At 50.8% G+C, this 22,130-nt stretch overlaps 1 protein-coding gene across 2 annotated transcripts in view; it reads left to right on the top strand.

Moving 5' to 3' along the window:
- Window positions 1-12,145: 12,145 nt before the first annotated feature.
- Window positions 12,146-22,130, top strand: part of Crtac1 (cartilage acidic protein 1) — a 140,712-nt gene continuing 130,727 nt past the window's right edge. The window contains exon 1 of one of the 2 annotated variants that reach the window (XM_036169688.1): window positions 12,146-12,356. In XM_036169688.1, coding sequence (XP_036025581.1) covers window positions 12,333-12,356 — 24 coding nt within the window. In that variant the 5' untranslated portion in view covers window positions 12,146-12,332. The remainder of the gene's footprint in view (window positions 12,357-22,130) is intronic. The other variant, XM_036169680.1, reaches the window with a different exon arrangement.

The following is a 22,130-nucleotide window of genomic DNA, read 5'->3' as shown; positions in this document are numbered from 1 at the left end:
GAGTTCTGGGAGTGGACAGCACTTCTTGGGGTTTTGGAGGGTCTCCCAAAACAACTCAAAAAGCCTGACTGCCTGGGGCGTAGGGAGTCAGGTCCCTGGCTTGACCAGAATGCTCTTATCCACAGATGATAAAGAAATCTGCAGTAGGTAAATCCACTGCTGATGGTGAGTTTGAGGGCTGCTAAGGCTGTGTGCTCTGCATTATGGGCTGTATGCTGCACTATGGAACATGGTAAGGCCCAGGGTTATCCGTGACTAAGTGGGTGCCTCTGCTTCGCCTGCCAAGGCAGGAAAGCGGCATAAAACATTTAAGGAAGTATTTTAAAAATCCACATTTCTAACAAAGCAAGCTTTCTTCAGAACTTCCATCTAATTAGGAAATTAAATTAGCCAGACCATTTCACTTCCTCAGTAAGTGGGGTTGAATTTCTTGTGGCAATGTGAGCTCCTTCCTCTGTTTCCCTGACATCTGCGTTTCCCTCCACAGCCCCATGCCCTCTCTCGGCCTAGGTTTCTTGGTAAGTGAGAGCTGGAGTGAGAAAATGTGGGTTCTAGGTTCTGACCCAGCACTACTATCAACAAAGCTCTTTTCTCACTTGGGCATAAGATTCTTCAGGTCCCCAGGCCCCTATGTCTTCCTATCTGGCCATCCTCTCCCTGGTAATCTTCCAAAATCTAGCAGTTTTCCAAGATGCAAGTCAGATGGTAGCCTCCCCGGGGAGTCTTTCTCATCTCTGTGGAAGACATACTTCCTCCATCCTCTGTGATCCTGTAGTTAACAGATGTTAATTGTGTATGTGAATTCTGTCTCTCCTATAAGACTCTGAGTTCTTTGGGAATAGGGGCCTGGTCCTTCTTATATCCCTTAGCATTGCACCTAGCACATGGTAGGTGATGTTACCATGGTTTCTTAGCACACAGTAGGTGCTCTAAGCATGGTTTCCAGGGAAACCAAAGACAAGGCTGTGATTTTTCCAGCACAAAGGTATATTGACAACTCCCAGCCAGCAGGGGGAGCATGTTGGTTTCTTAAATGAAAAAGCTAATACCGTGTTTCGGATTCTGGGGCGTGAAGATGAGTTTATTGAAGTAGAGAGGCCCTGCAGGGTTGGAGTGAGGAAGAGCCTATCCTTTCTGAGTAGGAAGGCTGTCTTCACTTTGGATCTCTTGGTAAAACAGGACAACAAGAAGCGAGAGCACCTTTCATGATAAATTCTGAGCACTGCCTATCTCCAAGGCCAGGACGCTGCATGCAGTTACAACGGGGATACATTCTTAATTAAACAGCGTGTAACTTGGGGCATTAAGTCTATGATAAATTGGGAGATAGGGACCCGCAACCTCATTTCTTTTAAGGATATTTAATTACAAACTTCTGTAACAAAATTACAGCCTTATTAAAATGGTTTCTCACTGAAGAGGGGCTTCGGAAAGGTGAGGTGGTGCCCAACAGGAAGGTGCTGGAAGGGCTCTCTATATCCACTGGGCTCTGTTCAGAGACCAGCAAGATCAGGTAAAAGCTCTCCCTGTGGAAAATTGAGGAAGGTAGTCTCCACCTAGCTCCATGGGGCCTGTCCTCTACAGAGCCTGGAATCCTGTGAGTAAGACATCAACCAGAATCTTTAAAAAGAAAGACATCTGTCAGTGCAGGTGGCTGTCAGTCACTCACATCTTAGTGTGAATTATACCAATCAGTTGTTAAAATTTCCGCCAAAATAAGCGAGGAAAGGATGATTCAGGCTGGAAACGGTCAGTTTGGTTGTAGATATGAAGTGACAGTTTTGAAGGTGGGATACTCTGGAAGGAGAGATAGGTCAGAGTGATAAATTTTTGTGGGAGGGATTTGGGTAGCCAAACAGTGACATGATGAACAGGGAATGTGAGGCAGAAGGGCACCAAGAAGCAGGAGACCATGCTGAGAACAGTGTTGGCAGGCACTCCCGATCCTGCAAGGCTCTGCCCAGGAGCCAATGTGCCGGGTCACGTTTCCTAGCTTCTCAATGAGAAAAAAATAAAAGCCTCTTGTCTTGTCTGGTGGGTTACTCTCTTCCCAATATAAGGATGCCTATCCATTCTGGTAGCTCAGCCTTGGGGTATGTGTCTCAATTTTTAGGAGCAGGAGACCCAGCCTCCATCCGTAACCAGGAAAGAAGGGGGCTATGTATCCTTTTCACTCCCCTCATAGACAACGTGTATATGAGTGTGCCACTGTGCCCGGGGCCCAGCCAGTGGCTGCTGCTGGTTTTGCTGCTGTTGTCCTCGGCCTCAGCACAAATGCAGCTCTCGTTGGACAGTGGATGGTGTAGTTACAGATTTACACTGTCCCACTGCCCATTACTTACGGCAAGGCCAGCTTTCCGGTCTGAGCTGTCTAACGAGGAGCCGGGAGCAGTCTGGAGCAAACCAAGCAGTCTGATCCCCAGCTGAGCTGTCCCTTCCGAGTGCACCACGGGAAGGGACAACCATCCTGAGGGACAAGGCTTTCTGGAGCAGAGGGTAGGAAAGGGGTGAGGTGCCAGCTGCCTGGGATAAGTGAGAGCAGACTGGCCTGCTCTGCTCCAGGCACTCTCGCTGTGTGTGCTCAACCTCCTTCCCTCTCCTGACAACCAGAGGCCCCCAGCACAGCTGCTGGGAAGACACACGGCCATGTGCCCAGCTAAGCACCTGAGGCCAGTGGGATCCTGCACAGTGGACAATAACCTCTTTTCCTCGGGTAGTTTCTCACACCCACTCCCAGAAAAAGGCCTAGAATACCAGCACTGCCAGGATTAGTGATCACTTGGCTCTGCTGATTTTTTTCCAGAATCAGGAAGAAAACACAGTACAACAATGGTAGGTCTAAAGAGAGGGCAGGAGACTCACCCTGACACCCCACAGCCACTCAGCTGGCAGCCCAGTTCTCCTGCCTTCATTCACTCTCTGAAATGGCATCAGTTTGGCAATGACACCTATTAACTCCTCCTGCCATGGCCACAGCCTCACTTTTGCAAGCATATAGCCTGCTCCTCCAGCTAGCAGGTCACAGGCACTGAGCCTGGGTCTGCCTTCTCTGTATAGGAGCAGGACTCTACATTCAAATTCACAAGCCGGAGTCTGCCTCCTGGAGCCTGTCCAAGTGTGGGTGAGTGAGAACAGGCAGTTTATAATCCCAAGATGCTAATCTACCTTTCCAGGTTCTGAATGGGGTGGAGGAAGTAATAAAGTTGGAGAACAGAACAGGGTCCAGGCTTGAATGACCAATTAAACCTCTTTCTAAATGGCCAAGAGCAATATCAGTAGGATACAGGCTAATTACCAGAATTAACAACAAACTCCACCAAAAAGCCCAGGCACTGAAACTACATCAAACCCGGAGCACCAAATGTGGCCTTTCCTTTCCCACTGCACTGATACTTTGCTGCAGACTGAACCAAGCCTGTGCTCTGTCAGGAGTTCACAACTGGTCCGAGACAGACAGAGGAGTCATCAAAAGGTGGGGGCGGGGAGTGGGCATCAAGAGTGATGGGAAACCACGGGGGATGAGAAGGTCTTCGAGGCAAATGGACAAAAGGCCAGTCATAGAACCTCTTCTCTCCGGCCTCTGCTTCCAGTCATATTTCCAGTGAATGGAGCCACAGTGGATGGGCATGCCCTGCTCTCAGCTGACCTGCCTCCTGCCCCAGGAAGAACACAAGGGCAAAATTCACAACTCTGACAGCATTAAACCGGAAGAAGTCCATGCAGTTGGCTGACTGGCTAGTGGGCAACTTGGATGCGTGGGTGGACCAGCTAGCCTCTTTAAGGGAGTGGCCTAGGTGAGATGTGTGACAAATGGCAGGGATGGGCAGACCTGAGAGAATGCTGCAGACAAAGGGAATAGCAAATGCAAAGGCCTTGTGTGAAGAGAAGAGGTTGGGACGGCTGCAGCTATGGAAGAGTCAGGGTGGGGAAGAGAGGATGAGAAGATGCAGGATCAGTTGTCAGAAGAACCTGGATTGGAATGCCAGCTTGGGGACTGAAGGATGCATGACCTTGAGGAGGTCATTTAGCCTCTCAGCCTCAGTGCCCTTGCCTTTGAAATGGGAATGATGCTGTAATAAGACCAAGTTCACGGAGTGTGAAGAACAAGTGAAAGGAGCCAGGCTGAGTGCTGGGCAGAGCAGAGCGTCAGGCACAGTGGGTGCTCTGGAAGGTCACTGTTCTTACACAGCTCACAGCACCAGCCCAGGTCCCTCGCCACCACCCAGGAAGCCACCAGGTGGCGGTCTTTTTAGCTTTTCTGGATAGTGTGGTCAAGACTGCTCTGTCATTGTTTTCACCCTGCAGAAAAGTGCAGACCCAATGCTCCCCCAAAACAGGTGGATTCGGGGTGACTGAAAATATACAAGGTCTGTGTGGCTTCAAAAGCGAACGCTCTAGGATGAAGCCCAGCGAGGTGTCGGCCCTGGACCTGAACTTCAGCCGCACCGTACAGCAAAAGAGCTTGACCTCTCAGCCTTCCCAGATCTCAGCTCCTGGATCAACACACCTGGGCGCTCACGAGGTCCACAGTATATACTGCGTGTGCAAGAGCTGCAGTGGGTGGATGGACTTTCTCGGCTTTTCTGTTTACGTGTGGCTTCCTTTAACTCAGCTTGCTTTTTTTTTTTTTTTTTTTTTTTTTTAATTCTGCAAAATGGATACAACAGCAGAATCACAGGTTTGTGGGGCAAATGAAAGCATTAATGCAGACATATACGTGCCCAGTAGCCTCTGAGGGCTACCAGCCTCTGTAAAGGAAGGGTTAGCTGGTGACCCAGGCTGGGCTGGCTTTTGGTTGAGGTGACTGCTGGGAGCTGCCCAGAAAGAACATTTGACAGAGGGTGAGGATGAGACCACAGTGCGTGAGAGGCTAGAGGAACAGGTAACTAGAAGCATAACCGCCAGCTTCACAGCGCCCCTGCTGGCAGGAGGTTGCAGAATGCTAAAGGAGGGTGCTGAGATCCATCTCTCCAGCCCATTGTTAGTCTTTATCTCTTTCTCAGCACGACCTGGGCATCAGTTCCCTGCTGTGCTGTAAGCTCCTTGAAGGCAGAGAGGTCTTATTTATCTTTGTTCCCCCGTGGCCTAACAGAGCTTGCACCTAACAAGCCCTGGATAGATGCTTACTAGTGAGCAATCCATCCTGGGCCATTCACTGAATTGGTTACATTCCAGGCGACCCTGGGCGATGCACTGAGCCGGAACACCACTGGCCAGCTTTGGAATTGGATGCTCTGCTCCTGACCTGGGGATGCTGGTGACTCCCGTGCTCATGTCCTTACCTGGAAAAGTGAACACCAGAAAAGGCAGAAAGGCACCAGTACATCTGATGATCCTGAATTTCCCGTTTGCCTGCAACCTGTCCCTCCTGCCAGGGAGTCTCTGGGGAGGGTGGAATGTGGCAAGAGTGTGGGTAAGTGCTGAAGGAAAGGGAGGAACAAGCGTGGGGTGGATGGCCCATGAGGGAGAGAGAAAAAGCCTGAATCGGGGAAGGGACAGCACCTGCCAGGAGGGAGCCCAGTCTAGCTGTGTGAGGATTTTGGTGATCCTTCAGAGCCCATTTCCTCATCTCAGCCACAGGAAAAATATAAACACCCTCATGTATGTCATAAAGCATAGTGCCTGACACACAGGTGTGCAGATGCTTGAAGAGCAGCACATAGGCTACCGGGATGTGGCTTTGTAGCCATGAGAACAGCTCTGAAGTCACTTCCTGCAAAAAGCACTCTGGACTGGGAAGACTAGGGTACCCCACCTTGATCTAGGGGCCACTCCACAGGGAGCCTTAAAGCTCTGTTTGAGGGCCATGCTTTGTCTACCACGTATTTACACAAGTTTGCATATACCTGCATGATGCACTTACATGTATTAGTTTTGACTTTTTTTTTCAGTTTTTACCCATCACACATCCTCCCCTGCCCCCCCCCACATAATAGAAGGAAATTGGGTGAAAATGGGGACTCCAGGGGGGTGGTGACACTCTTATCTGAGGTAGCTTGTGATCCCAAAGAGTGTTCTTGCTTAAGGAAACTGCACAAGACCAATCTGCAGGTTTATCTGGGGTTTCTTCCTTGTTTACTTTTGAGACAGGCTCTCCCTATATAGCCCAGGCTAGCCTTGAGCTTATCTTCCTGCCCCAGCTTCTCTGATGCTAGGATCATATGTGTGCCAGTCATTGCCCAGGTCACTCATAGGCTCAGTGGTCTGTGTTTACCATTTTGAAAGACTAGCCTCTGCATCTCCTCCGCTCAAAGAAAAAGTGGCCTGTGTCCCTAAAGGTCCAGTCAACCCAAGGACCCAGAATGTGTGCTCTGTTCCTATGCTGTCTCACCCAGTGCACCAGCCCACTCACACCAATGGATAGCCTGGGCTGTGCACCAGGAACAGGGCAGCCTGTTAGGGGGCTCTTGCTGTCTGAACCTCTGACCTGCCTCACTAGGTCTGCTATCCCCTCCCTCACCTTCTCTGCCCTGCACTCATCCTTACCTTTTAGTTCTGACCTTACCCCTGGAGATGCTGGGTCGGGTCTGGTGCATGCTGAGTCCTCCTCCAGCTGCCTGTGTCCTGGCCCCACACTCATGATTGCCTTCATGCCCACATCCTGCTGGAAAGCCAGTCACTCTCCAGCTCTTAAAGACCTCCAGGGGAGCCGTTTCTACAACCTCTGCAGGAAATCTTGTTCTAACATCTCGACTCTCGACTCTCGGGGAGAAGAAAGCCTGCTTTTCATGAAGTCTCAGCTCCTTTCTGTTGCAATGAGAGCGGAGTTGCTTTTATTTTCTACCTGTCTGAGCTATACATAAACAAATCTAATTCCTCCTGATTTTCTCCTGCTTTGCCGGAACATGAACCAATGGCTGGGCTCCTGGGCAGCTCTCCTCTACAGTGTTCACAGGGCTGGCTCATTCCGGGCTGCCGCTCTGAGGCCTGAGCAGGCCGCATCTAGGCAGAAGTGGCAATGTGGAGGAAAGGCCAAGCAAGGGTGGCCAGGGCTCCCTTGGGTACCTACAAGTGAATTGACTGACACTGATTGAGAGCCTGTCGTGGGCCGGGCCCCAAAGAGATGTTTATGGGAAATAGAAAACCAGGTCTCTACCCTCAAGAATAGCACCATGAAATAATCAATTACTTATTCAACTCTGGACAGTGCAGAATGTACTGATTTGGACCCAGGAGACCAAATTTTCATCCCAGCTGTCGTTCATTGGCTGTGCTTTTCCGGGCAAGGCACATCCCCTCTCTGAGCTTTTGTCCATGTGTCCATGTCATAGGTATGTATTAATGAGGGTTGCCTTATTCTGTAAAGTGCTGTGTAAATTAAAGGGTTATAGTAGATTGGGATGGGAATATATGAAGGCTGAAATACCTATAGCTCTGACCTGGAAAAATGAGAACACTGTACACTTAAAGACTGAGGAGAAAAGGCTGAAACCGAGTGGCCTTTCCCAGAAGGAAAAGGCAGGAGAAAGTGACTTGTGGGCATGGAGAGCAGAGGAAAAGGAGATGGCTGTTGTCATTTCGGGCACACCCACTACGTGCCAGGAGCTCTGCTGAGTGCTGTGCACACACCACCTGACATGTCCCTTGTCAAAGCTCTGATAACCCCATTTGACCTTGCATCTGGCAGGCTAGAACACATCTCCAGATACACATAACGTACCCCAGGACAGAACTTCTGCAAAGGCCATCCGATCTGTGCCATGTAGAGGATGGGTTTCAGGACAAACCAGAGAAAAACCAGAAGGTGCTCAACAGCCCCTGGTTGGTGAGGCCAGGGCAGAGTAACCAGAAAGTAACCTTTGTCAATTTCAAACTCAGGTTCCTTTATTGAAGTGACGTTGGCCTTTGTTCTCCTACATTCAACCTTTCATGCAGAATCCAGCTCTGCCCTTCCCCTCTCTTTTTCCTATGCCCCCTCCTTTCCCTTGCACACACACTGGGTCTCCTTTTCATCTTCAACGCTTGACCCTTTGCTGCTCACAAGACTCACTCATTTTCGACATGGGAAAAAGACTTCAAACAGTCTCCTCCCTCGGCTGGAGTCCCTCTTCCCTTTCTCTCTTCTGATTCTTCTCCCTTCTCTCTTCCTTTCCCACCTTCCTCTCCTGTTCACTTTCTCTCCTCCTACAGGATGAAACGGGCAGAGGAGCGCCCAGGCCGGGAGCTCTCCCTGGTATTTGCTGATGATGAGGATGGGTTTCCACAAATGCATGCTTTTCTTCTTTAGACCAGGATCACAAGCTCCTGTCTGTCAGAAATCCGGCTGGGTTGGAAGTTGGAGATGCCAGACTGAGAGGGGCTGGAGCCTGGAGCAAGACTTGACCAAAGTACCTCAGGAGAGAGGGGTTCCTGGCAGCTGATGGTAGAGGAGGTAAGGCCAAGCTTGAGGATGTTCAAGAAAGCTGGCATGAGGAAGTTCACAGAAGCTGAGAAGGAAATTGATGTCAAAAATATGGGACAGCAGGTGACAAAGACTCGGTTAGCTACAGGAAGAGAGGTAAAATATACGGATGTCAGTATCCTTAACCTGAGGACCAGGAAGAGAGAATGACATAGAGCTCCAGCTACTAAACCTGCAGGTACCAAGCAGAACTCTGTCAGAAGAAAAGGGTATTGGGTGGGTGCTATGGCTTAGGACAAGACCAGCAGACTAACCTTACAATTCAATGTGAAACTTACTGTTGACCTTGAGCTCCAAAGAGCCCCGTGACATGGGGGAGCCTTGTGGCTAAGCAACTTGAACAGGGTCAGAGAACTGTGTAGTCAGAGGCTCCTGAAGGCTTCCCCAGTCTCCATCTTGCTCCCTGCCTCAGACTCTCATGCAGCCCCTTGGGCTGCAGAGTCATTTTGACTGGAACCCCCAAAGCATATTCCACACAGGCGGGTGAGCACCAAGAACCTAAGCACAGATGAACACCACGACCAGATGCCTCCTCCCATTGTCCCAGGCTTCTCCTCAGTCCTGAGCAGCTCTGACCTTGACACCTCAGGACTCAGTAGCATCTCCCTGTTTCTTGGCCACCCTTAGGGTCTGCATCCTGCCTAGAAGAGTTTGCCTCTAGCTGTCCTCCAGTTGTTCTGAGCTAACACTGGCCACCTGGAAGATTCCTCTCTATGTCTGCCACAGTTACACCCCTAGAACCAACTGTCCCCTAGGGCCTGAAGCATCCCTACAAGAACTCCTGTCTATTTTCACTCCAGACAAAAGCCCATTCTGCCCACCGGTCACTCAGAGCATACTGTTGACTCATGACTCATGTGTACTCCCTGAGAAAAGAGGACCACACCGAGAAGCGGCTTGGTTTGAGAACTTCCTCACATCCCTGAATGCCTGCCACAGTGTGTGGCTTCCCATCCACTGTTGCTGCTTCTGCAGTTCTCAGAAAGAATCCATTTCTTCAGGGACCAGCAGTCTAAAGCCCGCTCCCTGTCTGCAGCTTCAAATGGCCAACTCCCCAAACGGCAGAAGGTCTGGGATTTCTTTGGGGGTTTTTGCTAGTTTGATGCTGCAACTCATCTGGAGACAAATCCTGACCTAAATCGACACCAAGCCACGTTACTCTCACACTCACTCTAGAAGCCCCGACATTTCATTGCGGAAATATGAATGTGTCTGATTTTCAGATGCGACTCCAGACCTCACAGGATGGCACAACATGTTTGGCACCTCTCTGAATTCTAAAACACTCTGGCTTCAAGGGTTTCCAGACATGGACAACATTAGAAGAATTAGAAATTCTAGGACCAGATCTTCCCAGCTCATTCCTTGAAGGACTCCCGAGTGGAACGCCTATCACTTCCATTTCTCCAACCTTCTCCCACACCTCTGCTCTGCTAGCCCCTTACCCGACTAGCTGTGGGAAATGTGAGATCATTGTGGAATTGTTTTGCACAGACAACCTATTCACATCTGGATGGCTAATGCTGATAATTACCGAGATGGTTACTAAATCTGTCAGGTTTAGGTGAGGTGAGGCTCCACAGCTGGGGCTGCTACTCACAGCTTCCCAGGCAGAGAGAGAGAGGTGAGAACGAAACCAAGAAAGGTGTATTCAGATGCTCGGGATTGAGCGAGACTGGTTAATTACCAGTCACTTGCTGTCTCCCTGAGTTGGAGATTCTGCCTAAGGAACACTCGTGGATTAGACAGGATCTGACAACCTGCTACTTATTTCCACGTAAAGAGGGTGGCAGGGACTAAGGTGCAGAGGACAAGTGTGGAGACAGTCTCTCGAGTGCCAGGACCACAGCCACATGATGCAGATGTCCTCAGCACTGAGGGGTGGGGGGTCCATCAGAGTGCAGAACCTACTGCTGTTCTTATGGGGGGAGCTGGGGACAGAAGTGCCCTTGGGAGGGAGTCTACTTGCTGCTAGATGCAGAGCATTAATGTGGAGCCTTGGATTAAGTTCTAACAATTCTCACACCCCTTTGTGTGTGTGAGAGAGCATCTTTCTGAGAAGCACAGCCACACACTCATCAGGTTCTCACAGGGATCAGAGAGCTGAACCCTAGAGGGTGATTGTAAACCTAGAACCCCGGAGAAACAGGTGGATAATGGGCAGAGCCCCCAAAGATTTGGGATTCCTAAAGGTCCTGAAATTATACTCAAAAGCCACTTGTGTGTAAATGTTTGCCAACTTTTCCAGAAAAAGACTTCAGTAACTTTTGCCAGATTCTCAAAGGTTCCCCACCGCTGAGGGTTAAGAACCTGAGCTCCTTGGCAGCCCAAGGGACCAGCTTTGTCTATGCTTAGCTCCTGCTTTTAAGAGGAGAGCACAAATACCTTCAAACAGGGCTGAGAGCTCTGATCAGGATCTGAAGGTAACCGGGTCCAGCCACAGACTGGTTGGCAGAGCCCTCCATAGCCTCATCGGAGCCATTTAAGAGTCAAGCACAGAAGCCGGGCTAGTTAGTAGTGGTCACAAAAGCCTTTGGAGCTGGGTAAACAGTCCCAGCTCTTCTCCCTCGGACAGTAGATTCCCAGATCCTTCTCTTCAGAAGCCCTGATTCTGGCTCTCAGAAACCCATGGGCTTACTCATAGAAGGTCGAAATTCACGAAATACTTGCTGAGCACCTACTATGTGCCTGGTTCTATGATAGATGTAAGAGAAGGGACCTGTCATTGTCGTTGACCTAAGCCAGTTACCTGCCACAGATATCGGTATCTGAGGTGCTGCTGACCAAGGCACTCTTCTTCATCTTGGTCGCCCTCCCACCACTACCCTTGGGCCAGAGAGACCAAAGCCATCGCACCCAACGGAGCCAGCTGGTGGCAATGGAGAGAGAGCAAGCGGTAGCAGTTTGTGTGGGCAAAGCAGGTGGGCCAGGCTCAGCCCTAGTGGGTGCTGTTGGAACGAGGGCTAGGTGGGGTGGGGACTCTGCCCGCGGCGGGGGGGCGCGGATGTTGGGGAGCAGACGCTGCCCGCAGTCGCCTGGGCCGCCGCGCCTGACCGCCAAGCCGCCCTCGCCTGCTCCCGGCACGCTGGGACCGTGGTGAAGCTCTGTTCCCCATATTGAGCAGTCCCCGGGAGGCGCTCGGACACGTCCCTAGGCTAGATAAAGATCGACTCGGAGCTCGCTCCGCAGCGAGAAATCTCGCCATCGGCGTGGCTCGCGTGGCCGCTCCGGCCGGGCCCCCGAGACGCCAGATCGCTATCTGGGAGGCAGAGAGGAGGCAGCTCCGCCGCCACTCCCGCCCTGCGCGCAGGGTGGCTGCGGGGTCCTGGGGCTCGCCGGCCTCCCCTCCCCCATTTGCACTACCTTCCCTGCGCTCCCTCCCTAGGGACGTCTGCTTCCCGCCCGCCCCGGTCCCCAGCGCCCCTCCAAGGCGCCCTCTCCCCACTCGCCAGGCCCCGCTGCCTCCTGAAGGTTACGCGGCACGGCGGCGGGGCGCGGCAGAGCACGGGGGGCACCCGCCCTCGCCGCCGCCCGCGCCGCCGCCCACCCCAGTGCCCGCCGCGCCGGGCCAGCCTGGCTGCCGGCTGCTGCCACCGCAATCCCGGCTCCTAAATCAGCGTGGGGAGGCGCCCCTTCCCCCACCCGGCTCCCCTGGCTCCCCGGGCCGTGATTGGCCGCGCGCGCGCCCCCCAAGCTTGGGCCCGGGCTCCAGCTGCCGCGCCATTGGCTGCGGGCCTCCGCCAGCCTTTACATAAGCCCGGGCGCGCTCGAGTGGAGTTGTATAAAGCGAGCGCGCGGCGTCGGGGCGGGAGGCTCGAGGCCAGCCCGGGACCAAGGCTGGGCGCTGCAAGGCGGCGGCGCCGGCGGCAGAGGCGACAGCGAGCGCCCGCTCTCCGACGCCCCCAGGCGGTGGGGCTGAGAGAGCCCGAGGATGGCTCCGAGCGCTGACCCGGCCGTGAGTATCCGCTCCCGGAGCCCCCACCCCTTCCGGTGGAGAAAGTTTCTCCAGCCCAAGGCCCCTCCCCGTACGCCCCGAGGGGTGGTGGGGGATGCAGCTGGGGATCTGGGAAGACCGGGACCACGAAGGCGGCAGCATTGCTCCCAACTTGCCAAGAGGCGCTGGACTCGATTGGCGCGCAGATCCTCCCCCGCCGGCTGGGAGCAAGGCGGGAGCTGGGCTGGAGGTGGTGGAAGTGATGGGAGCCGAGGGGTGGGGGTGACAGCCCGCAGTTGGCAGAGAACGTGTTAGGGGCACAGTGGATGGAGGTCAGCGGTTTGAGAAGGGGGCAGTGGGGCTAGGAGGGGGTGGAGCAGGTGAAGGCTGTGCAGGGGGTACAGGGGGAGTCACCTAGCCTGGCAAGCTCAGCTTGGGGCCAACGAAGCTACTGGCCTGGGTCGACTGCCAACGCTTCCAGGTTGAGGAAGATCCCCCGGGGGCATAGCTCTTCTCGGGGGAAACCGAGCTGCTTCCCCTGCACAGCACTGAGTGGCAGAGTGCTCCCGGAGCCAGCCCGGTGGAGCTGCCAGCCTCCTTTTGCTGGACCGAGGTGTGGTCTGGCTTTCTGGCTAGGGCTGTTTCTGGCAAGCTCTTTTCCGGCGTTCTATGGGAACCATGGGGTCCCTCTTTATCTCATAGACGCACATAGACGTTTTGGTGGGGCGACAGGCAGGCTTGGGGGCATGCCCAGCAATGCAGCGTGCTTCTTTTGCAGTACAGTAGTTGAGAGCCTTGGTTAGTCCCGCTTCTGCAGAAACCAACTAAAGAATCCAAAGTCATCCCAGTCGGGATGAGAGTCTCCCTAGGGGTGTGGGTGTGGGTTTCCTCCTCGAATGACTAATGTATACTATCGTGGCTTCCGTGCCTCCCAGAAGGAGCTTCAGTTCCCCTGCAAGCATTCAGGAGTTGCACCTGAGGTACCTTCTGGGATAGGTGCAGGACTTCGCAAATGAAGCCAGGTGGAAAAGAAAGCAAGATTCCCAGAGTAGGGGACAGCTCTGTGGTGCTGTCTTGAGCATGGGAAGAATTCCCGGGAAAAAGCTATCAGAGGAGATTTGAAACCATGATAACTTGGGACAGGAAATACTCCCATTGAATTAAAGCAAACCCAGAGACTTGAACAGTTCCTCGCATTGTCGGGTGCAGAGACGGAGAAGTGGAGGGTGAAAAGTGGAAATAGGGCAGTTGTCCCAATATGGTCTTCAAGGAAGCAGTTTTTCTCTCTTTCTGTCTTGGTTAAAAGAAAAAAAAAAAACCTTCTGGAGGCAAGTTCTAAGCCAATTTGGTAGTCAATGAAGGGAGTTTAGTTCTTGGTGCTGGCTGGCCTAGAGGGTCAAGATTAGAATGTTTTCGTTTCCAGTTGGTGCTGATGGACTCTGGAGAAGACTAAGGTGGTTATCAGCTCTTTAGCCGATGGGTTGGGGCTGGATCCTTCACCATACCCCAGCCCTATCCCGTGGGGGTGTGTTCAACTCCTAGGATACCTGCCTTAGCCTAATGATCTCATATGGGGGTTACCAATCCATGCCCAACCCCCCAGCGCCATTCTCTGTTTGCCTGCAGTCAACATTTCTCTGCTGCATTTCCCAAGACCTTCTTTCTGCTAGGGATTTGTGTGGTGAAATACCTGCTTGTTGTTCTTTCTTCCTTTCTCCATCTGGGCTGCACCTGGCATTCTGAACCCCGATATTTATTCTTTGGCACCAGGATGTTTGTTTGGCTAAGGTAGCCTGTGGTTACACAGTGGAGCCAGTGTGAATGAGTAGACCAATGGCTTGTGTAATACTTGGGAGTGAAACACAGTCTCTTATAGAGAGAATGGACCACCAACTAGGAAGCAATTGTGTTAAACAGCTTGTGATCAGCTTGAGTTGGTCCTCAAGCTTCCTTGCAGCCTGCAAAGTCAGTGGACACTTGGAGGTGCAACAGGCTCCTTGGCATCCAGTAGGGGGCGCCAAAAGCACCTAGCTCAGGACTAGTGACTTTCTCGCTTCTTACCCTTCACTGGCCATAGTAATGTTTTAAGCAAGCTCAGGCCACAATCCCCAACCCATTGTGGTTGAGGACTGTTGTCATTGGGGCCCTTCCACCATGTGTTTTGTGGACTTCGGCTGGTCCTGTGACCCCAGAGGCAGTGGGGTGGGAGACAGAACTGGTACATAGCTCCACCTGCTCTCTGAGATCATTGTTTTCTGTTTGATATTGGTGTATTTTTTGAATTCTGGGAACCCAAGAATATCAAAACTAGGAAAAAGGAGCCATGAGGGGGCATCTAGTCCACCTCACCCACCCCCAACATTCCCATATACACTGTATTTACAGATAATACAGCTGAAGTAAAACAAGTGTCTTGGCCAAGGTCATATGGCTGTTTGGTGGAAGACATGGGGCCAAACCCTGCAATTCCTAGTTCCCTGTTTGGAGCACTCTCTACTCCAGTGACCTGCTGTGAGAATGGACATATGTTCTCTACCCAGTAGGCATTGGTAATTACTGACAGACCAGACTTAGGTATACTAATAGCTTTAGTAAATTTAGGGAAATTTTCTTTGCATGGAGGCAAGAGAAGATAAAGTTCTCATAATGAACATGCACAGCTCATAGAAATTCCAAGTTATCCTTTTGCCTTCCTCCATTGTCTTGTCTTACTGTTCTAAGTGGTCTTTAGGCAAAAGATATACAACTCCATGTAACAGAATTAAAAATGCTCAAGCTATCACAAGATAGTCTTAGAACCCAAGCCAAGGCTTAGACGTCCTCTAAAATTTGCTGGAGCAGGGTTGCTCTGTCCTGCAGTCAAACCCGCTGGTGGGACCTCTCAAACTCAGACCCCGGGTGAACTAGAGAATTTCCAAAGAGTGTTTCCCAATGCCCTCCATCCTTGCTGCTCCCAGCTCAAGGTCAGAGTGCTCCAGTCTCAGTAAGTCCCCCTCTTCTAGCATCTGGGCACCTAGAGCATGCTCTCATTCCTGGGGTCCCTCTGTTTTGCGGGTCTGGCAGGCCCATGGCTGACCCCTCTGTTTTTCTGTTACCACTCAGTTTCTTTACATATCTTATCAACTTCATGGGGTTCTTCATGGAGCCTTGGCAGACTTGGTGGCTTATCTTCATGAAGAATCCTGCTGTCAATACAGAATTCTGAGAAGCAGAATCCTCCCTTGCCCCTAAGATTCACCCAGTGGATGTTTGTTGCCAAGGAAAAATGCTTAAGATTGTTCATCTCTCTGGACTCACAGACAAGATGAGTCTTTATCTATAAGAATGGAGGTGAGGATAGTGTAGGCCACCAGAGAGTCGCAGCCCCTTTCCTTAAGTGGGATTCCAAGAACTGTATTTGAGATCCTCATCAGCCACCTTGATTTAACTGGAGAAATGTCCCCCACATTGTCAGTCCCGGTCTGGTTCTAGCTAAGGCTGGAGGAGTATAACTACATTCAGTATAGGAAGAGTGGAAGATCTTCCCATGAGAGGGTAGGTGAGCAGAGATAGGAGATGGTCTTTGGGATTCATCTCCTTAGATGTGATGCAGAGAGCTAGTCATTCGGAAGGGGCTATTAGTGCTGGGTCACTGGGAACTGCATGGGATCTTTTTCCCCTACAGCTAAGGCCAAGTGCCGAGTTTGCACATCAGCTTCTGGTCATGGTGACAGAGAGACTGTTGGACAAAGTCTGACTGGCAGGTATTCCTCCTTGCCTTCTTCTCTGACCCACAGCTGGATTTTCACTTTGGGGTTCTGCCATGCTTGGGGAAAAGAAATTTTACAGGTCCCAGGATAATTCTGAATGTGATGGAAGGCCTGAGCTATTGATTCCTGAGGAAGGATCTTTCTGCTGGGAGAAGCCTTCCTCAGAGCCCAGTGATTTAAGAGTGCTGACAAATCCATGCTCCCCGAGCCTCCTGCAGGCTGCAGATAGGCTTTCAGGCCAGCCTGGACGTGGCTCTGGATTTCTGAAGAGTCTGGCTGGTTGCTTAGGGGACATAAACCTGTGAACTCTCCTTAGGAAAAAGTATGAAATCAATTGGTTCATTATCACACCAAACACACTCTGGACCACTTAGGGTGTTTAAGCAATAAGAAGTAGCAGAAGACTGTGAGATTGGGTTTGAAACATGTACAAAAAGGTGTGAAGGGGTTAGAGAAAAGGACGGGATAGAAAGACCTTTACTCCACCAAGCTACCCAAGCTACCCATTTTATCGACCTCACTGAAGCCCCTAGGCAATGACTGGAGAGGCTACTTAACCCACACCACCCAGACTTTTGGCAGTGTCTAGAGATAATATGTATATTGCCACAATTGGAGTAAAGGGTGCTACAAGCATCATCTAGTGGGAGAGAGACCAGGATGCTACTAAACATCCTTGAGTGCACAGGGAAGCCTCCGAACCACTGATTTTCTGGCTCCAAATGTCCATGGTACCAAGACGGGAGCACAGCAGCACATTACGGTGGCAGAGATTTTAGAAATATTCTAACCCAGTTCTGTCTGAGCTGAGAACACTGAGATCCAGAGTGGAGAGTTAGCCAGGCAGAGTCCTACAGCACGTGGATGGCAGAGATGGTCTGGAACTCATACTTGCTCCTTTGAGTCTGATTTACCCAAACTCCCGCCAAAGATGCTGTGAAGAATAAATATGAGCTGTGAAAACACTTAGAAAACTACAAGGAGACTATTATTAATACAGCTATTATTATAAATGTGGGGGTTTGGAAAGTTCTGTTTCTGTGATGCTGATTCACAGTATAATATTGAACCCATCACTCCCAGAGCCCGGTGCCCGCTTTGTGTGTGCCTGTGGTAGGGGTGCTCTAACAAAAGATAAGGATCGGGACCCTTATCTTTAAAGGAAAGTCCAAAGATTTGCCCTTCAAAAGTACTAGCACCTAAAAAAGAAAAACAACAACAAAAAAAAAAAGGCTAAAATTTTTCCTTGAAAGAGATCGTGTAGACTTTGTGTGAAACAAAACGCTTACTTCTTGGAAAAATTCCAGTCTCCTGGCCCTGTGAGTTGGTTCCAGCCAAGGAAATCTGATCAACATCCGGAGCAGAAACTGATAGCTTCACAAATGACAGGCGACTGGATTTGTCCCCATTCCCTGGGGCAGGGGAGACTGTGACTTCCCTACCACCCTTTCTGCTTGGGGGCAGGGCAGGAGGGGCAAGTTCTATGGGAAGTTCAGAGAGGGGTGGGAAGGCGGGGCATTAATTAGTAAAACCTTGTTTACTTAACAGACATATTCTTAAAGATCTCTTCCAAGGGACGTTTTGACATATTGCTTTAATTAGCCACAGAAGAATGGAGAATGCAGAGAGGGTAAATTGACCCTTGCTGATGTTTCCGGTTATTCTTATCTTTGTTTGCACGGTACAAGTGCACTGACAAGGTCATGGAATCACTGCTGAGCTAAGGGACTGTCCTGGTGACCTGAGGAGGGATCCCAGAGACCTTTTTCCTTACTTACACCAGTTTCCTTCTGGCTAGAGCAGCTACTTCAGTGGGGATTCTGGCCTGAGCCTCGTAGCTTCCTCTGTCTCACGTCTGTCTTAAATGAGCCACCTTGTCCAGAAAATCTCCCTGAAGCTTGCAGGAGAGGCCCAGGCCTGGGTGCCTGGATTTTCCCTTGTAGCTCAGCTGCAGAGCTCTTGTAAGGTAGGCAGTAACAGCTCCACTTGATGTTCTCTGCATAAGGCTGGGTAGTGGTTGGCTCCTTGTGTCAGGATTGGAGAAGGAAGTCACTTAAGGCTCCCTCAGAGGACTAAGGTTACATCCTTGGCTAGCTGCATTGGAGAATGAGGCTTTGCTACTTAGACCCCTGCCTGAATGCACTGGGGGCCCTGAGCCCTAGGTCTCAGGAAATCGGTCACCTAAGCTGGGTCACAGCTCTTTCTCCTGCTGATAGGCCCCTTCTCTTTGAAGTGAGCTTAGTTTTCACCCTGCCCTCTAAGAGCAGTTTCTGTTACACTTCACAGCCCTGCACCTCTCATCCCAAGAGGCTTTTGCAAAGGTGGAGACAAGAGTCCCCATGGAGATGCTGCCCTGCCAGTGGTGTGGGGAAGACACAGCATCATTTGCTTTCAGGTACAGATTCAGCACCGAGGACAGCACCTGATGGGTTGATGTTGCTTAGTGAAAAAAAAAATGTAAAAGGGGATAGAGGTGGTTATTCTGAGACAGAGGTGGCCTCTGGCATTACAGTGGATCTCCAAACTGGCCCCAGCCAATGAAGCCTGCTTCCATTCTAGCTCCTTCTTAAAACTAGCATTTGGTATCAGGGCTGTGTATACCTCCAGGCCCCTGTGGATGAGCAGGCTTCATGAATCCTGTGCGAGGTCCACACAGTAGGAGGTTGGTCAGCTGTGAGCCTAGAGCTAGGCTGTTTTCTTTCCTTGTTACCATCCACAACTGTTTCTCACTAATCTCCCCTCCCCCACTCCAAGAAGCTTCAGTGATGACCCCTTCAAGCAGCCTTAGCCTGCTTTAGGCCCATGGAACAGATGAAAATTTGGATTTCCACTGAAGACAAACCAGGGAATGAATCATTGTTCCACACAACCATTCCCGAGAGGAGGCTTTTAAATAGCAAGGTCCACTAATGCATCTTAAATGATTTCAGGGGAAAAAAACCCTGACCCATAGACTCTTAGGTCTGGAAAGAACTTTGGAGGTCATCCAGTGGCCTGGCCCCCACCCCAGGCAGTTCACATTTCCTCAGGGACACGGCTCAGAAACACAGTCAACGTCCTGCACATGGTTGCCCCAAAGCTAAATGCCCTTTTGAAAAATGCAAGTCTGATCATGTCTTGACTTTCAAAACCTGCCCACGGTGTGACTCTAGGCTCCTTCTGTTGGCGTTGCAGGCTCTGGCCGACCCCAGCTGCAGCCTCTACACAGTGCTATCTATATTCTTCACTTCTCCTTTCCCATCTCTGTCCACTCTGTGTCCAGACTCTGGAAGCAGCAATTGCATTTGCAGCCTGCACAGATCTGCCTCACATGCATGCTTCTGAGCCATAGGCCTCTGCCACCTGGAATCCCAATCCACCTGCTGCAGAGACCCTCTTTTGTCTAACCTCCCCACCCACCTCACTAGTTAACTCCTCTCTCCCACTGGCTTCCTCTAGTCTTTGTACCTGTTGCTGCTCTGAACTTAGCCCACGAGGGTGTGTGCAAACCTAGCTCCTGAGTCCAGGGACTATGCCTGACTTGTCATTTCTAACCTGGTAGGTAGGTTTCTTCTACATGTTTGAAGAATGAGTGTGTGTATCTAAGTGTATTGAGGGCTTCTGCGTTTGGAAAGCAGTGTTTAAGGAGCCAAAGAACTCCTCTGGGGTCCCTAGATAAATTAGGAACAGAGGCAAGCCTATTCCTCAAAGTCTCACAGTCCAGAGCATTCCACTCAACATTTGACAGCTGCTCCTGGAAGGGCACCTGCGTGCCTGGCCCTTTCTCCTGAGATGCATTTGTTCAGGCAGCAAGCATCTATTACTAGCAGTAATAGTGTGATTACTGTTAGCATTACTACCCTGTGTGGGCGTTTGCCATGCCAAGTGCTGTGCTTAGAAGTTAACATGTATTCGTATCAGTCCACTCTCACCACAGTCTAAAGGCCTGTCTTCCCATTTTACAGTCCAGGAAGGCTGAGCCACTGGCAATACTTAATAGGGTCCTGCCTTGCCTTGGGTTTAAGACCAGCAGTCTCCATGCATCTCCTTCACAAACAGCATCTCATTAACAGAGTGCTCTCTGCAACACTTCCTGCCTGGCCTGTGTGCTTAGGTTTTCTTTTGCCTGTTTTCTGGGAAAGACCCAACTTTCTTCTCTTGTATCAGACAGTGTAGAGCTTTTTCTTCATGGGGGAAGACAATATATTTTCCTGATGCTGGAGACAATGCATAGGACAGGGCCACAGGAATGTGGTTCAGTGGTAGAGTGTTTGCCTAGCATGCACAAGGCCTTGAGCTCCATCCCTAGATCCACAACGGGAGGAAAGATGCATAGGATTTATGCCTCCTGGGTGGAGTGCGTGCATGCGTGCAAGCTGAGTGGAGAAACAGACCTAAGGTATTAAAATGTATACTCCATGCCACAAGGGTTTTCTCTTGTTCTCAGCCTTTTCCTGATGGCCAGCACAGAGCCTGGCATAAAGCAGTCCATAAACAATCCTGTATGACTAAACGAGCAAATGGCAGCCCTGGTATTCCCCTCTTAGCTATTCTATGCATCTAGCCCACTCTTGGTCTCCTGCATCCTTTAATGTTATAATTTCTTGCCTTATTTTTTTTCTTCCAGTGGTAGGAATAAGAGCCAGGGTGTGGTACATCCCAGTCAAGCACTCTCCAGTGAGCCACACCTCCAGCCCTACTGTATTCTTTTTACCATGCTGTCCACCTTGTCACCCCTTCATCCTTTGGACTTGGTCCCCATAAGTCCTCTAGTCTCTATAGGCTTCCCAGCATCCTTCCTGCACATGCTTTGCTGTACCATGCAAAGCCCCATTCTGCTACAGAAACCTGAACCTCCACCGTGCACATGCTGTCTCCTCAGCCTGAGACACAGACCTCACCCTGACCTGTAGCTAGCTCACCATGTCTCTCTCCTTGCCTTCTATCCCTGTCTTACTTGATTTAAGACAAGCTTGGTGGAGTGAAGGAAACCATGTAGTGTGGTGTCTAGTAATATTGATCCTGGAGCTAGTTTGCTTAAACACAAATCGTGGGTCCATTGTGTAGTAATATATAACCCTGGGAAAGTTACTCAACTCCTCTGGGCTCAAGCTTCTGTAACTATAAAATGGGGACACTACCTCCCAGGCTTCCAGTGAGGATTAAATGACTCACCACATGAAGGACCACATAGCCAGAAGTACATAATGCCATCATTATTACTGTCCACTTTTACTCCCTGGAATTGCAGCTTTATGCCCCTTGGTTTGCTTTGGCACAGGAAGAGTCCTCTCCCAGCTCTGAGGTAGAGGGGGAAGCAGGAGAGTGGGTAAGAGGAGTCAGCAGGATGAAGGGGAGACATGCCCATCAACCAGGATGGAGATGCTGGGAGCACTGAGGGACCCCAAGGAGACTTGACCCGTGACCTAGGGATCATGAAGAATGAAGCTATAAGAACAGCCAGGATCCCAGAATTGCAACCTTAATGACAACAGTGTTGATTTTGAAGAGATTCAGCGAATAACACCTCACTTCCCTACCTAGCTGGGGACCAGTGGAAGCTGGAGACAGAACTCCAGCAGACAGAATGAAATGCCACCATTGTCACCTATGCAGCTGATTGGTAGGTGTTGCCTTGCTGGTGCCCTGCTCTTGCCCAGTGCAGGTCCCTTTGGGTAGAACAGGCTAGCTTGCTTGGTCAAGATGAGTATAGGACAAGTTGCCTCCACAGGGACCAGATCTAGAGGATTCCCCAGGCAGAGTCTTTCAAACAGTCCAGCTTGATGGGGCATAGGGCACTGTTCTAGTGTGGTCTCTCTCACTGCCATCACAGTTGACACTTAGGACTAGATGCTTCTGTTCTAGGGACTGTCCTGTGCTCTGAAGGACATTCAACAGCATCTCTGACCTGTACCCACAGGATGCCATTAGCAACTGCTTCCCTGGTTTTACCACCCCGAATGTTTCTAGACATTGACATCCCAGATGAGGAGTGCCTCTCTAATGGAAGATCCTCCAGACAAGATCCTGGAGTGAGGAGTGAGCACTGCTTCCCACACTGTAATCC

This window comes from Onychomys torridus, chromosome 1 (assembly GCF_903995425.1).
Source record: "Onychomys torridus chromosome 1, mOncTor1.1, whole genome shotgun sequence".
Classification (NCBI taxonomy): Eukaryota; Metazoa; Chordata; class Mammalia; order Rodentia; family Cricetidae; genus Onychomys; species Onychomys torridus.
Note: the sequence above shows the minus strand (reverse complement) of the source record. Positions and strands in the feature narration are given on the sequence as shown.